The sequence below is a fragment of the Lissotriton vulgaris genome, chromosome 5 (genome assembly GCF_964263255.1).
Source record: "Lissotriton vulgaris chromosome 5, aLisVul1.2, whole genome shotgun sequence".
In the NCBI taxonomy this organism is placed as follows: domain Eukaryota; kingdom Metazoa; phylum Chordata; class Amphibia; order Caudata; family Salamandridae; genus Lissotriton; species Lissotriton vulgaris.
Genome location: NC_141693.1, coordinates 1,423,054,514 through 1,423,068,681, shown reverse-complemented (window position 1 = coordinate 1,423,068,681; position 14,168 = coordinate 1,423,054,514). Strand labels below are relative to the sequence as shown.

Sequence of the window (14,168 nt, the reverse complement as noted above, 5' to 3'; positions counted from 1 at the left end):
TATGCAGGTTATGGGACAAAGGTCAATGGAAACTACCGGATGTACAGTTCTGTTGGAGATTTGAGAACAAGCCGTTATTCAGACGAGCAGCTAGATGATGATGATGACAATATTCCTCCACCACCTTCAATGCCACCGCCTCCACCACCAACAAATATTGCTCCTCCACCACCTTCATTTCAAGGGAAACCACCTTCACCTTCCTTCATGTCTCCCACCTCACCAAGTCCACCTGATTTCATACCACCTACACCAGTTGCAGCTCCATCAGCATGTCCTCCACTACTTCCACCCATGGCCCCACCAGCGCCTCCACCGAAGGCCTCACCGGCACCTCCACCGAAGGCCCCACCGGCGCCTCCACCGAAGGCCCCACCTGCGCCTCCACCAATGGCTCCACCGGTGCCTCCACCAATGGCCCCACCGGCACCTCCACCAGTGGCCCCACCGGCACCTCCACCAGTGGCCCCACCTCAGCCGATTGTGGTGTCTATACCTTCAACAATGGTTCCTCCAGCACCACCATTAAATGTCCTGTCTCCACCTACAGCACCAACCCCTGCATTTGCCCATGCTCCACTGCCACCACAAAATGTCTCCAAATGGAAATCAGAGACTGGCTTAAATACTTTGCAATCCAACATGCCACCAAATGTAACGCATCAAAGCTCTTCAAATGGTGGTGTCTATCCATTACCCCTAAGACCCAAATCACATTTAGATCCCCTTGCAACATTACCCAAGTCATTCAAAGTTCCTCCTCCAGCTCCCGCTCGATCTTCCTCCATTATAACACAAGAAAAAAAGGACCTCTCATATGATGAGCCGGACAGTGAATCCAAGAAAACCATGGCCAGGTCCCCGATTCCCTCGAGTTTTAATCCAAAAGCAGAGGCCAAACTTCTCTTTCCTGCTGGCCCAGATCATTTTTCATTAAAAGAAGCGATTATCAAAAGAAGATCCATGCTCATGATGGAGGAACCCTCCAGTCCAACCAGCCAGGAGCCTAATGAATTACCTAAACCTGTGATAAAGGTCCCACCTGCACCCTCTATGGAACATGAGAAAAACCAGGACTTAAAAATAAACTCCCTTCCCATGGATACAAGAATACCAACAAATGGAAAACCTCAAAATGTCAATAAAATTGTAATTCCGAATTCAAGCGATGATCATGGGCTCACTGCAAGGACCAATGGAAAGCAAGCCAATGGAGTTGATAGACTCAAGAACGACCTTGAACATCTTATGTCTAAAAAAGGAGAACAATTTTCAACACAACAAAAAAAAATAGATGTTAATGCTGATTTGCAAAGATCAGATGATTTTAACTCTACCAAATCAACGGAGAAAGCCATCCCACCAATGCCATTAATGGGAGCGAATGGAAAAATATCACATGATCCTAAAACTGATCAGTTCAAGGAAAAGGCCATGGAAACCATAGTTCTTAGCCCACCTGAGTTATTTAAAGACACTAGTCAAAAGTCACAAGAGGATGTTAGTTTATTAAAAAATAACCTTAACCGTGTGCTGTTGATGCCCAAAAATGAGGATACATTAAGGGAATCATCTACAAATGCAAGGCAAAGATGGGATGTAAATAAAGAATCTGACAATTTTGGTAGCTATCTGGTAAATAGAGGAGAACCTAAAATACCCGATCCTCCATTAAAGATTGCTCCACTCCCGCCGTTGCCCAGGGATAATGAGAACAAAGATGGGGTCTACAGGACATCAAATTTAAGTACTAGTAATAAGATTGGGGACATCGTCCTTCCACCCCCGGATTACCTACAATCGAGTAGTAACCCAGCCTCCCCTACACTCCCTTCCATGCCAAAAAGTCAGGTTGCTGCACCGGTGCCCTTTCCTAGTTCCACAGAGGTCGTCTCGCCTACAAAGGTGCCTCAAAGTTTAACTGAGACTTTGTTACAGCAATACAAGCCACATCATGGGAGGCAAGTGTCTGTTAGTAGCATGTCTTCTTTGACACAAGCCCATGATGAACCAGGAAGTCCAAGTAAGTCATGGGACAGTGAGTCAACATCTTCAGAAACGTCTCACTTTTATTCAGTTTCCGATGACCCACAGAAATCTCAGAATGAAAGCACAGAACTGAAGCATCCAGTTACAGGAGAGAAGGTAGAATCTGGGTCACCCATGGCTCTACTACTGGCTGCAAAGGAGCGAGCACAAAAAGCAAAACTCTCAAAACCCAGGGAGCACAGAAATCTGTCTGAATCTTCAAGCTCTGCCAAGCCTGAGGCAAAGGCTGCAATATTTCGGCCTAGTAATTCCAGTCCAAATTCTTTTGTTGTCAAGCCAAAATCTATTCCACTCATGTCTGATACAAAAGACAATACTATTTCAGCGGCATACAATGGTAGGATGCCCACCTCTGTGGAGCAACAGCAAGCAGATCCTAAGCCCTGGATCAGTCCATCAGAAAGAATTTTGAACAGACTGAGTTTAAGAAATGATGAATCCTTATCTCAAAAGGATGACATTGGAGTACAAGTGCTAGGTCTTCAGCATCAGACTGAGAGTTCCAGTAATGCCAATCACAATAACTCACCTGATGTTCAGATATCTTCTTTCACTTCCCCTACACCATTTACAGTTCTGGGAAACGAAAACTGGAGAGATCAGGGCCATCAGACTTTGGGAAAAACGAGATCCCTTCAGAACCTTCCACAGTCTTCTAGTGGGCTACATGAAAAAGAGGCCGCAGACATGCAAGTCTCCTCCTTTGCTTCTCCCACTCCATATTCAGTTGCCAATGATAATAATGAACACGCATATAATGTAGACTTGATCCCACCTCCTCCTGAATTTAGCAATGACCTTGAAGTAACATCCCGCCTGGAATCAGAAGCAACACAAAAGGACTTTAATACTAAGAGCCACACACCAGTCAGAGTAGAAACATTTACCATAAACAGAGACTCTAATCGTCTGAGGTTTGACCATAATTCTGTACAACACGCACCTCTCATTTCACAGACTACTTCAAATCAAAGGAACTATGACCCCTATTCAAGTTACAATTCCACCCGCTTCTCCAATGACCCTCAAAGCCGCTCTCTGATTAAGAAGCGGTTGTATATGCCTGAGCCTGAGCATCCACAAGGCTATGGAAGGGCTCCTGGGGCGAGCCGATTTCAAATGTCGAGTATGCCGTACAACTCGAACCTCGGACAGTACAGCTCTTCACATGAATCAGATGCTCGGCGATTTAACACCGTATCCAAGGCTGCTATGCAGAGAAGAACATCCATGGAGGTTCCAGGGCGATCAATGCTGCCAAGCTCTGTTGTGAAGGAGGTCACACAGGTAGCCCAGAATCGGGAATATTCTCATGGTCAAACAGCAGCACGGTAGGTTCAAATGACTGAATTGCACTTAGAATTCTCACTGTTTCAGTAATATTTATATTGTTTGTTACAGTAACTTTTATTTTTTTACATGAAACAGTGGTCTTATACCATTAGAGATGAGACTGCCTTGTGGCAGTACTAACATGTTTTGCATTGCGGTCACAATAACATTTCATGAATTAAAATATAGTTCTGGCTCATTAAGGAAACATGGCAAAGGCTAGCTTGTATGCAGACAAAAATCATGTACGCCCTATAGTTCCTATAAGGAGTTTTCCACTGGGTACCAGCGGATTCCTGAATCCAAGGACCTGGGTGTCAGTCTTCCCTTCAAGCAGGCTCTCCTTTTTCACCTTGAAGTTTGTCATTCTGAAGTCCCTCAGTTCTGCAGCTGCCATTCTGCTCCAATTTCCCTAGAGCACCAGTTGAGAAAGTTGGTCAAGGAGGATGCATCCTGCGTTGGCAACAAAACTGATTGACCATGAAATTTCTACACAAATCCTAAATGTAGAGGTAGTTCTTAGTGAAATCACTCATCATCCAAAGTCACTTTGACTCTCAGAATTTTGCAAATAAGGCTCTATTTCAGGATTGAAGATTTGTTTGTGGAGAGCGTGTTGTATTTAAGGTAAGATGAACAGATGCAGAGTGTAATGGCACAATAACTCGAAGTTCATTGGTGATCGCAGATCTGCTGTCTCACGGATCTCAGTCCTAGACCATGTTAATTTATTCGGCAGATATTTTCAAATAGAGAAATTCTCATTTTCTAACAGTAAAAGCTGACATATTGTAATACCCAGAATCCATTATAAATGCTAATGTTATCAACCGTTCCTTGCTTCCTTTTCCTACAGTTGGTCATCTAGAACCATGAATTAAGAATACTTTAGGTTTTCTGATAACACCTGAGGTTTCCAATATATTTGCCAGGTAAATACCGGCGGCATAATGAGTGGCTATACAAACAAGGCATTCCATTTAAATTCTACTCTAGAATGCAGAGTAACCCCAGGAAGTCATTCAAGATTTAGTGTGATATAGTGTCAAATTTCCAGATTTGCAAAAAAGCCTAGAGGCATCCTACATCATTTCCATGAAGTGTGCCAATTGAAATCAGGAATTCCTACCTGTTCAGCTTTTCTTCCCCCTCAGTAGCCCAAGATGAAGACGTTGTTGTTACAACTATGTGAAAATTCATTTCTCTTGGAAAAGGTAGATTTTCTGGAATTACAACAGTGGAAATGTGTACATTTCATGGTAGGATTTATGGCGGATTTAAATTTAGGTTATGGTCAGTCTCTCAAAACATGAAATTAGATATTTCTTACTGTTTCCTCTTTTTAAAGTCCCAGTAATATGCTGAAGATTGTGAATCACTGAAGGTGGCGCCGTTGATGGACTCATGCCTATCTTTTGTGGTGGTTGTTGAAAACCAAAATATATTAATTGGACAATTAATGTAGCCGAGTGTTGCAAAGGAATGCTAATATGAAGTATATTAGAGAGGAACAGTTGCTCCCTTTTTGGGTTACATTGATCCGGCAAAGCTAATGTTTTTGATTTGTAATTATTTTTACCCAGTTTGAGTAGTCTGCCTGGAGTGTTCAAGAGTACACATCTGCACACCTATATTTTCCACACATTTTGTATACATTGATCTAGGGAATCCTAGCTATTGATGGCCCCAAACGTTACATTTTACCATTAATGTATAGGATTATTTGCTCAAGCTCAGAGCAAATAATTCTGAGTATGATTGAAATAAACTTAAAATGAAGGTTAAACCAAATTTGAAATCTTTTCTTTGTTGGTGTGAATATTATCACTACTTTTTGTGAAATTTAGATTGGAAAAATATGGGATAATGTGTAAAAAGATGACAAAAGTAGTGGTTTCAATGCCATTGGATTCGAGAACTGAATTGAGAAATACATTTCCATATATGAATTCAAACTTATTTATTCAAGAGCTTCATATAAATCCCGATCCGCCAATGTGGATTCAAGAATTACAAAGCATTCTGCAGAGAAGCATTCCACTTTTAGAACTATCAGCTTTTATCTCTTTAGACTATATCTGACCCATTGACTCGGTTGTAACACGGATGTTCTTACCCACACAACCACATTTTCCACCCTTAAACTGGTTACCCAAATACCTGTGTCCCATCCGCTAAGTTGCCTTCACACTAACCCATGTCGCTTTTCTGCTTTTCTTCCCACTTCTTTCTTTTACACACTCCAGCCTTCCCTCTCTGCCTTCCTTTTGTCTCCTATCCTTCACCCCTTTCTCTCCTTCTCCCCCATCTCCCCATCTCCTCGTTTCTCGACCCCACTCTTCTTCTTCCCCTTCTCCACCCACCCCACGTCCTTACCCCCATCCCCTTCTCTTTCTTCTCTGAGTCCTTTCCCACTTCTCCCTGCTGCTTCCCTTTCTACCTGACCTGTCCTTCCCTCTTCCCCAAGCCCCTCCTCATTTCTCTTCCCCCCACTTTTACTTCCCTACCTTATGCTCTCCCTCCACCAAACATTCCAGTCTCCCCACTATTTTTGTTATTTCCTCTCGTGTGTTTCTTTCGTTCATTCTAAGACCCCGTGTCGTGGTTACTGTTCTTTGAAAAGCACAAATATACTTTTCAGTCGGTGCACCTGTACTATATCAAACTGTTACATAAATAAGATGTCATTGGCTACTTAAGGCTCACAGTAACACAATCTAAATGAATTTTCTATCACACGAAGAGAAGAACAGTGGAAAAACCGTGGTTGCCTGTTCGTCAGCTGCAAAGGCAGACAAAAGTATGCCTCTTTCCTCCACCTATTGTGCTCTGTTTTAACGTGGAAATAAAGGAACATCCTCGGAGCCCTCCATGTTTCTACTCATTCTTCTTAGATGTTTCTTCGCAGCAAGTCAATTCAGCCATGTTTGGCAAACGTGCATCTATTTCAGATCTTTGTGTTCATAAAAATCATTTTTCTATTACTGGAAAGTGCAGCAAAGAACTTTAATTCTAAATGCATTATTCCCACTTGCAAATCCACCCATTTTGAACGAGGACCTCCGCTCCCTGTTTTTGTTTTCGGCACTTTGTGTGATTGTGGGCAGGCCAAGGTAGCTCTCTCTGTGACTCAAACATTAAAGATGTCTAATGTTTAAACGTGTGATGCTAAATCTGGCCGTACTGTGTGCGCTCTAGTAATGCCCCTATGACAAGGTGCTATCTGACACCTCTTCGTCATATTCTGTATTTTTGTGATTTGGTTTTAACTAAACTCCAGACACAGAGTAGTGGGCCATGTGCACCTTTTGAGATGCCCCCGCTGATGTAAAGCCTTTCACCGTTCTTTGCAATTAGGTTCAAACGTTTTAAACAGCTAGAAATAAATACATTAAATACTCAGGACCTTGTCCCGGCCCGCTACTTCAGGGAGGTCGAAAGTCTGCAGCGTGCCCTTCTTTGGGACGGACGACCCCGTGTCGCTGTTCGGAAGCTCACCATGCCATGGTATGATGGGGGCATTGCGCTACCAGACGTGCGGAGATACTACTGGGCCTCTCAACTTACCGCCATCAATCATGGTTTTTACGGACCCGTGGACAACCCCGGTTATGCCATGGACCGCTGGCTTTTGCACGGAGGCAATTACTATCGCGCCCTATATTCTAGATCCTTTGATCGTAACCTTACCGGCCCGACCAAGGCGGCGGTCCATACGTGGCGGACGGTCACTAAGATACAGGGCTGGCAGGGCAGACTGACGAGATTTACCCCTCTCTTTGATTCCGACATTTTGGGCAAGCTTTGGCACACCAAGGGCTTTGAGAAGTGGGATCTCATTGGCATCTCGAGGGTTGAGGACATGCTCTCCAGGGGGGTGGTCAAGACTTTCCCACAGCTGCAGGCGGAGTATAAATTGAGTGCTACGGAGTTTTTCCGCTACGCCCAGCTGCAGCACGCAATAACTGCCGCCAGGCCGGAGGAGGGTGACATCCCCGAGAGTTCCCCTTTGGAGGACAGGGTGTTGGACGGGCATATGCCTGATAGCGCCATCTCTCTGTCCTACAAGAAACTAATCAATGTTCAGGTGGACCTCCTCCAGCGCTTGCGAGAACAGTGGGTGGCCGATGGGCTGGAGCTGGACGATGAGGACTGGCAGAGTGCTGTGTCCTCCCCTAAGGAGGTAGCCATTTCCTGGCGTCTGAGATTGGTCCAGTTTAAAATCCTTCACCGAGTGTATGTCACCGGCCCCAGGCTTGTGCACATGGGCTTCTCGCCGGATGGCCTCTGCCGCTGTGGCTGCGGAGCCCTTGCCACCTTTCTTCATATACTGTGGGAGTGCCCCGTTATTGCCCCTTATTGGGAGAGGGTTCATAGAGTGATGCGGGAGGTGACTGGAGTGGAGTTAGCGGCGGAGGCGCGTAGGTGCCTCCTGAATGTCTGGGAGCCTAATGACTATGATACGGCGCAGACCCGATGGGCCACACTGGGCAATATGATTGCTAAACGGGATATAGCGCAGAAGTGGGGTTCTAATGTGGCCCCCCTGGTGGTACAATGGAAGGCCAACATGGACTGGTGTATGTTGCGCGAAAAGACTGTGTATACTGCCAGGGGGCGGCCTCAGACGTGGAACAAGGTATGGGGTGCCTGGAATGCCTATAGAGGGGACTTGTGTTTACCACCTGCACCGTTGCCACGAGATGAACGCTTGTCACCATAGACGTTGACGACAGCTATGTTACTCTTGTACTGATTCTCCTGTTCTTCCTTCCCCCCCCCCCGCTTTTGCTACATTCTGTTTCAGTTCGTTCTACAACTTCTCCAGCTCCTTCCGCCTCCTACCGACTAGTGATCTTCTTCATTTCCATTGCCTTTTTCGCGCCCTTGGGCGCTTGTTTACGTTTTTGTTTTAAAAAAAAATAAAACAACCTGCATTGTCCTGACATGTATCGCTAGGCACTATGACCGTTCTCTACTATGCTGCCTTGCCTCCGGGATGTTAGGCTGAATAGCTGTGTGCTTTTTACAATAAAGGTTTTAAAAAATTTAAAAAAAAAAAAAAAGAAACCTCTGATCACTCTCTCTTGCGGCCATTGAAACTTGTGACAAGCAGGTTACTCACAGAAAAAATCTCCTGAATTCAGAATTCTGTTAATCGACAGGTTTTACCAGGCTCTTGTTCTATGCTGGGTGGGCTTTTAGAATGTTATCTTTTCATAATACCGCTCTCCCTCCCACTGGCAGCGGTACAACCCTACTGGACCGCTCTACATCCCATTTGGCACACCATCTTATGAGTTGGGCAGACTTTTGTGTTAGATGGGAATTCTAAGACTCGCGCACCTTCATCTAGCTAGACACCTGGGAGTTGGTGAAGGGACAGCGCAGGATGCTCAACCGCAGAAGAGGGCTTTGATGGAAGGCGAGGCAGCATGAGGAGCGCAGTGTCCGTAGAGGTGGGCGTCTGTCTGACTTTACAAGTTATCATTGACAGTGTTGTGGTGGCCAAGGGGGGAGGTTACAATACAGGGACAAACACTTGGAGGTGTCTCGTCCAGCCTTGTGGTGCTTCTGGGAAGATCCAGTGAAGAGACACTTGAAATGACTCAGGAGAAGCAATGATACTCTCTGAGAATTATGAGTCTTCCCATTGAATGGGTTGGATGTAGTTGGCAGGGAAGATTGTGTGCCAGGTAAAAATGATTGGAATAAGCCATAGTAGAGCTTTCCCTTTGTATTGAGCATCAGTGTGTTAGAATCCTGTAAGAAGCATGTGCTCACAGCAGGATTGTAGAAACAGAGGCACTTGGGCTTCCTAACCCTCCTTTCGGGCAGAGCACCTCCGCAGAACACCCACTGTGGTGCTAGGACCGTTTGTGCAGGGGCAGGGTCCTCTGTTGGTCTCTTGAGACTGAAGAAGCACAAAACTGCCCCCTCCGTAGGAGTGAGTATTGTCGGACGGGCCATTTTCCTGTCAGTTAGGCTCTGAATACTTGTCGTAATTTCATTTGAAACTAAATGCACCCACCCTTCTTCTCTGGGGAGCAGTTGGAGAAAATGGTCACTTCTCAGTAGGAAGAAACTTCCCAGGGGTCGCAAAGGCGCTTCAGTTCAAGCACTAGCTTCAGAGACTGATACAGACGCGGTCAGGGTCAGACTATTAACTATAAGCAGCTCTGCACAAATGTTCGAAGCAGCCCTGCTCACCTCCCCTCTTCCTATTCTTTCTCATTCTCTCTCGTTTCTCTTTCTCTCTCGTTTCTCTTTCTCTCTCGTTTTGCCCCTGTTGTGGCTGCTGCCATACATCCTAGAGGCTGTCTCAAAGGCAACAGTGGTACTGGGTCTGGCCACATGACCCGGAGACCACTAACAATGGTCTGCCTAGTAACAGAGCTTATTATCGGAATATTCATACATCTTTTGTCTGCAGTCATTTGATTGGGGAGTTTCATTACTCTGAGACTGGATTGCCATTGTGTGTAAGCCTCATACACAGTTTGTGTGAAAATCCTTAATCTGAATTTTTCAGTCGTTTCCATCAGTTCTCATATGGTCATCCAGGGTTTTGTTAACCTGTGTTTTGGCACAAAAGGTGGGTGTGTAGAAGGTTTTCATAGGCCCACCTGGTTAGTCTGATCATTCAACAGTAAATCCCAACTACTGATGGAGATTGAGGTATTGACGTCATAACACAAACTAACCCAGAATGCTAAAGGAAAATCTGCTCATGTTAATAGAAAGATTGTGAAATCTAATGCTTAATCCCTCCAGCCTCATGAGTTGCGTTGCCTTTTTTGAATGTTCTTCTGCTGTCTCGTTTCATAGTTTTAAGTTGTCTTCCTTTCATTTCCTTCCAGGACTTCACAGGGTGGCTCGGGTACGACGTTCACGGTGAGGCCTGGAACAAGACAGCCAATTTCTTACACGCAACAAGGTGGTCGCCACTGAAGGGGCTCGACGGAACGCCTCACCTTCCCGCCTGAGGCAGCCAATGGACGAGCTTTGTGGATATTTAAATTCACAGGTCTGCTGCTGGGCCTGGGGCCATCCCAGAAGACCATTCAATGCCACAAGGACTTCTCGAAAGAGAAGGCTTCTGGCCTGCAAGATTCCATAACACCGGTCTGACACCAGTTCACCTGAACTCCAAGGTGCCAGATGATTCGCTAAAATGGGGAAAGTGGATTCCTTACAGAGTGCCATTTTAGGTTTTGTGTCTACCCCTTATGTTCATTCTACTCGTAGACTAACAAATGAACAGTATCAATAACGACAGTGTTTTTGATGCAATTGTTAAAAAAAATGAACAAATCTTTTATTTTTTATTTTTATAAAGCAACCACAAAACCCCATTGCTCATCTCTCAACATGGTATCAAATTGCTCCGGTTTTCTGCAGATGTCTCTTCTCTTCGTCTGTGCTTTCTTTTACATTTTCTCCTAAGCTTTTTTGTTGGATTGATACCATGGTGAGTGCAGGTTTTTGATATTGTCCTAGTACCATGGGTGCCAGGGCAGGGGGTAGAGGCATAAGAAGTGCGCTGTAGGTTGCTTTTTACAAACTCATGTGTCGAGCTGTTTCAGTCGATTCTTACCCCCACAGTCTTCGCCAGGAGCTGCCACATTCGTATGCAGGGTGTTACTCCAGGCCCCCCTCTGGAGCTTTCCAGAAACGTGAAAGGAATGGCCGATGTCGCGTGCCCACACTCACGCGGGGCTGTCCTGCGACCCAGTTCTAAACTGTCTGGAATTGCAATGTGCAACCGTGCAACTTCAACAAATGTCCTCCGAGCTCCACTCTGCGCTAGTGTACATGATTATTTAACAAAACTGTAAAAACTAATTATGTTGAAAGTTGAACCTACAACGTTGTCCCATTAAGTCATCACAGACCTAGAACTCAACATCATTTCTAAACATCACTAGAAATTATAAAGCAAGAACATTTTTTTTTCTAGACTGGGAAACCGGTTTGTCAGGTTACAGAAAGGTGGCTGTTCGCTCTATCATCAGCAGGCATTTGTCGTGGTGTGTTTAGGCATGTTAAGCTTGTGCCTGCTGTAAACGTTCTATTTTTTTCTTTTCAAGCCCTGCATACGCATAATGTTTAAGCAACGATATCTTCTACGCCCAATGGCTCACACTTGCAACCAGGTGAGAAACTAACAGGTCCAATTATTCTCCTCGATGTACCTAAATATATATAAATATATTAAGAACGTGTAAAATAAATGGCTATATTTAATGAAGTGTACAGGGGCTAAAAAGCATGCTTTAGAAGATAAAGCACTTTTCAGTTACTCGCACACCTATTATATGTTTTATTCAAAGCACTTTTTTCAGTGTATTATGTAAAAATAAAGTGTTAGGGAGAAACGTATTAAATATTTCTTAAGCTGTATATATTTTAACAATAATGATAATGTTATATTATTTATGAATAAACTGGGAACTTTCCAGCAGCATTGTGCATTTTCTTCACTATCTGAATGTGTGAAGGTGCCCCTGCTTTCAAAAAGGAAGGATAGATATTCTGCCTTTATTTTTGAAGTGGGTTCACTGCTGGCCTGGCGAGATTGGAGGTGTGAATTCATAGTTTGGAGTTACTTGGCTTGGAGTTCGTGTTTCAAGTATTTTGATCCAGGCAAAGCCATGGACAGTCTGTGACCTACCACAGCCTCAGTGTCCGCTTAGAAAGATTACAGAACACTGCGAAGCACCCCCCACGGTAGACATTAAATGTTTTTTCCATTTAGTCTCTTTACCTAAATTGAAGCTGACTTCACTTATGATTCTCATCAGTGAAGTCTTCAAAAGACGATGAATCTCCAGTGCAAAGATCAGACACTTTAAAGACGATGGTGTCACACATTTCATCACTGTCCCAGCAACCTAGAATATACATACATCTTTTTCTCAGCTGTTGTGAACTTGCATGCCCTGTCCCAGCCTTTCCTTTAGTTCTAAACCATGGGGCCCTGGAGGCTACAGGAGGTGATGAGGTTTGCCTTGAGTGTTATGGGTGATCAGCAACCACTATAAAGTTTACTCCAAAGAAAACCATAGATTGAAGTTGATTCTGGTCAATATGGACTTAGCAAAATTTGCAGCAGGCCTACACCAGTCCATTCTTCTAGATGGGCACTATCCTTTCTGAGCATCCAAGGCACTGCTCCGTGCTTCCTATTTCCCCATGAGGCACTCAATCTCAGACCCAGATTGGGTGGGAAGGTTGAAAAAAAAGGCCACATAAGCACGCTTCTATTATCAAGCCCCATTTGGTGACAATTATTATTTTACCTATATTTGCAGAAGAGCGACAGACTTCTTAGTTTAAACTTCTTGAGGTGAGTAATTAAAGGAAACACTAGTTTGCTGTTTATTAAATGGGAATATTGTCCAGTAAGTGTCGAATGTGAGCTTCAGACAAATATTTGTACTCTATCCTGACATCACACCAGTGCTTTGAGACATGGTGTTTTTGGATGACTTGATAGCAAGAAAAAGTTAACATTCAACCAAATCCCAGAAAGCGTTGTAAACCCAAGGTCTTAATGCAGAACGGCTGCAGGTCTTCAGACAGTGCAGCCTGCACGCGGTCATGGAAATCTAAACATGTTAAGTGTTTATTTATTTTTGAACTCAGCAAATCGGGTGGTAGTTACTGCAAATGCATTAATGGAAACAGACCACAATCCTTACCCATGAAAAGAAAAGAAGTACATTTGCCTGCAAGTAAAATAATCTGCGCCAAGAGCTACAGAAGACTGGTTTAAATTGATCAAATGAAAGTGAAGGGATAGCAAATAAAACCAAGCAAGACTGTGTTATAAATCTGTTGTTAAAAAGTTTAATAGATTAATCTGTTCAATAAGGATCTTATTGTTGCTGAGTACAGTGACACATTAGGTGGATACTATAGTGTTCGTTGCAGATGCCAAATATTGGACAATTTCCGCTTTCTTACAACCATCCATAAATAAAATCAACTGACACCCCTCTCAACGTGGTATTAAATCGCTCAAGTTTTATGCAGTTGCATCTAATCTCCAGCCCAGTATTTTTTTTATATGTCCTCCTAAACGCCTGGACCTTTTTTGTTTTTATCCAATGACCAGATTACGCTTTAGATATCATAGTCCTAATATCTCTGATGAATGACATGAGAGCAAGGGGATTACCTTCTTGTTGAATGAAACCAGCATTGCTGTTCACTTCCTCCCTCTTAGCTGGTATGGTCACGCCAATAGCTGGTACGGTCACATCAATCACTTATGTCATTGCAAAATACATTGGGTTCATTAACATGTGATCCTTTGCCTTGATTAATCAAAGTTGAAAACACATGCCTCTGTGAGGAGTCCTTGATATGAGTTTGAAATCTGCATTTATGACAACCTTATTATCCTACATGTTGTACGCAAACAGTGTTAATGCTCAGAATAAAAAGCAGCTTTAGCTGAAATTAAAAAAGAAGTATCCAGGATGTATTTTGTATTCAATTCATATATTTTACAGTTAGCTAGTATACCATTGTTTTTATTGTAATGCAGTCCGCATAGAACTGAAATTATTTTCTGTGTTCAGTGGAGCTGACTTTGTAGACTCTTTAAATGCCCATTTAATACACTGAGCAATTTTATGTTCCAAATAAAATATAAAGGAAATTGTTGATGAACAGGTTAAAGAAGATATTTGGTTTTTTTTTTACACTGTCTGAGATTGGCATCGGTTTATACTAAGTAGCGGTTTCCTTTTCAACGTTTAACTCCGGTTAATACAGAT

At 43.6% G+C, this 14,168-nt stretch overlaps 1 protein-coding gene across 1 annotated transcript in view; it reads left to right on the top strand.

Annotated features, from left to right (window-relative positions):
- C5H6orf132 (chromosome 5 C6orf132 homolog) overlaps positions 1-13,223 on the top strand; it is a 124,172-nt gene extending 110,949 nt beyond the window's left edge. Inside the window, exons 4-5 of the mRNA XM_086923358.1 lie at positions 8-3,380; positions 10,242-13,223. Coding sequence (XP_086779484.1) covers positions 8-3,380; positions 10,242-10,332 — 3,464 coding nt within the window. The 3' untranslated portion in view covers positions 10,333-13,223. The remainder of the gene's footprint in view (positions 1-7; positions 3,381-10,241) is intronic.
- The last annotated feature ends 945 nt before the right edge of the window (positions 13,224-14,168 follow it).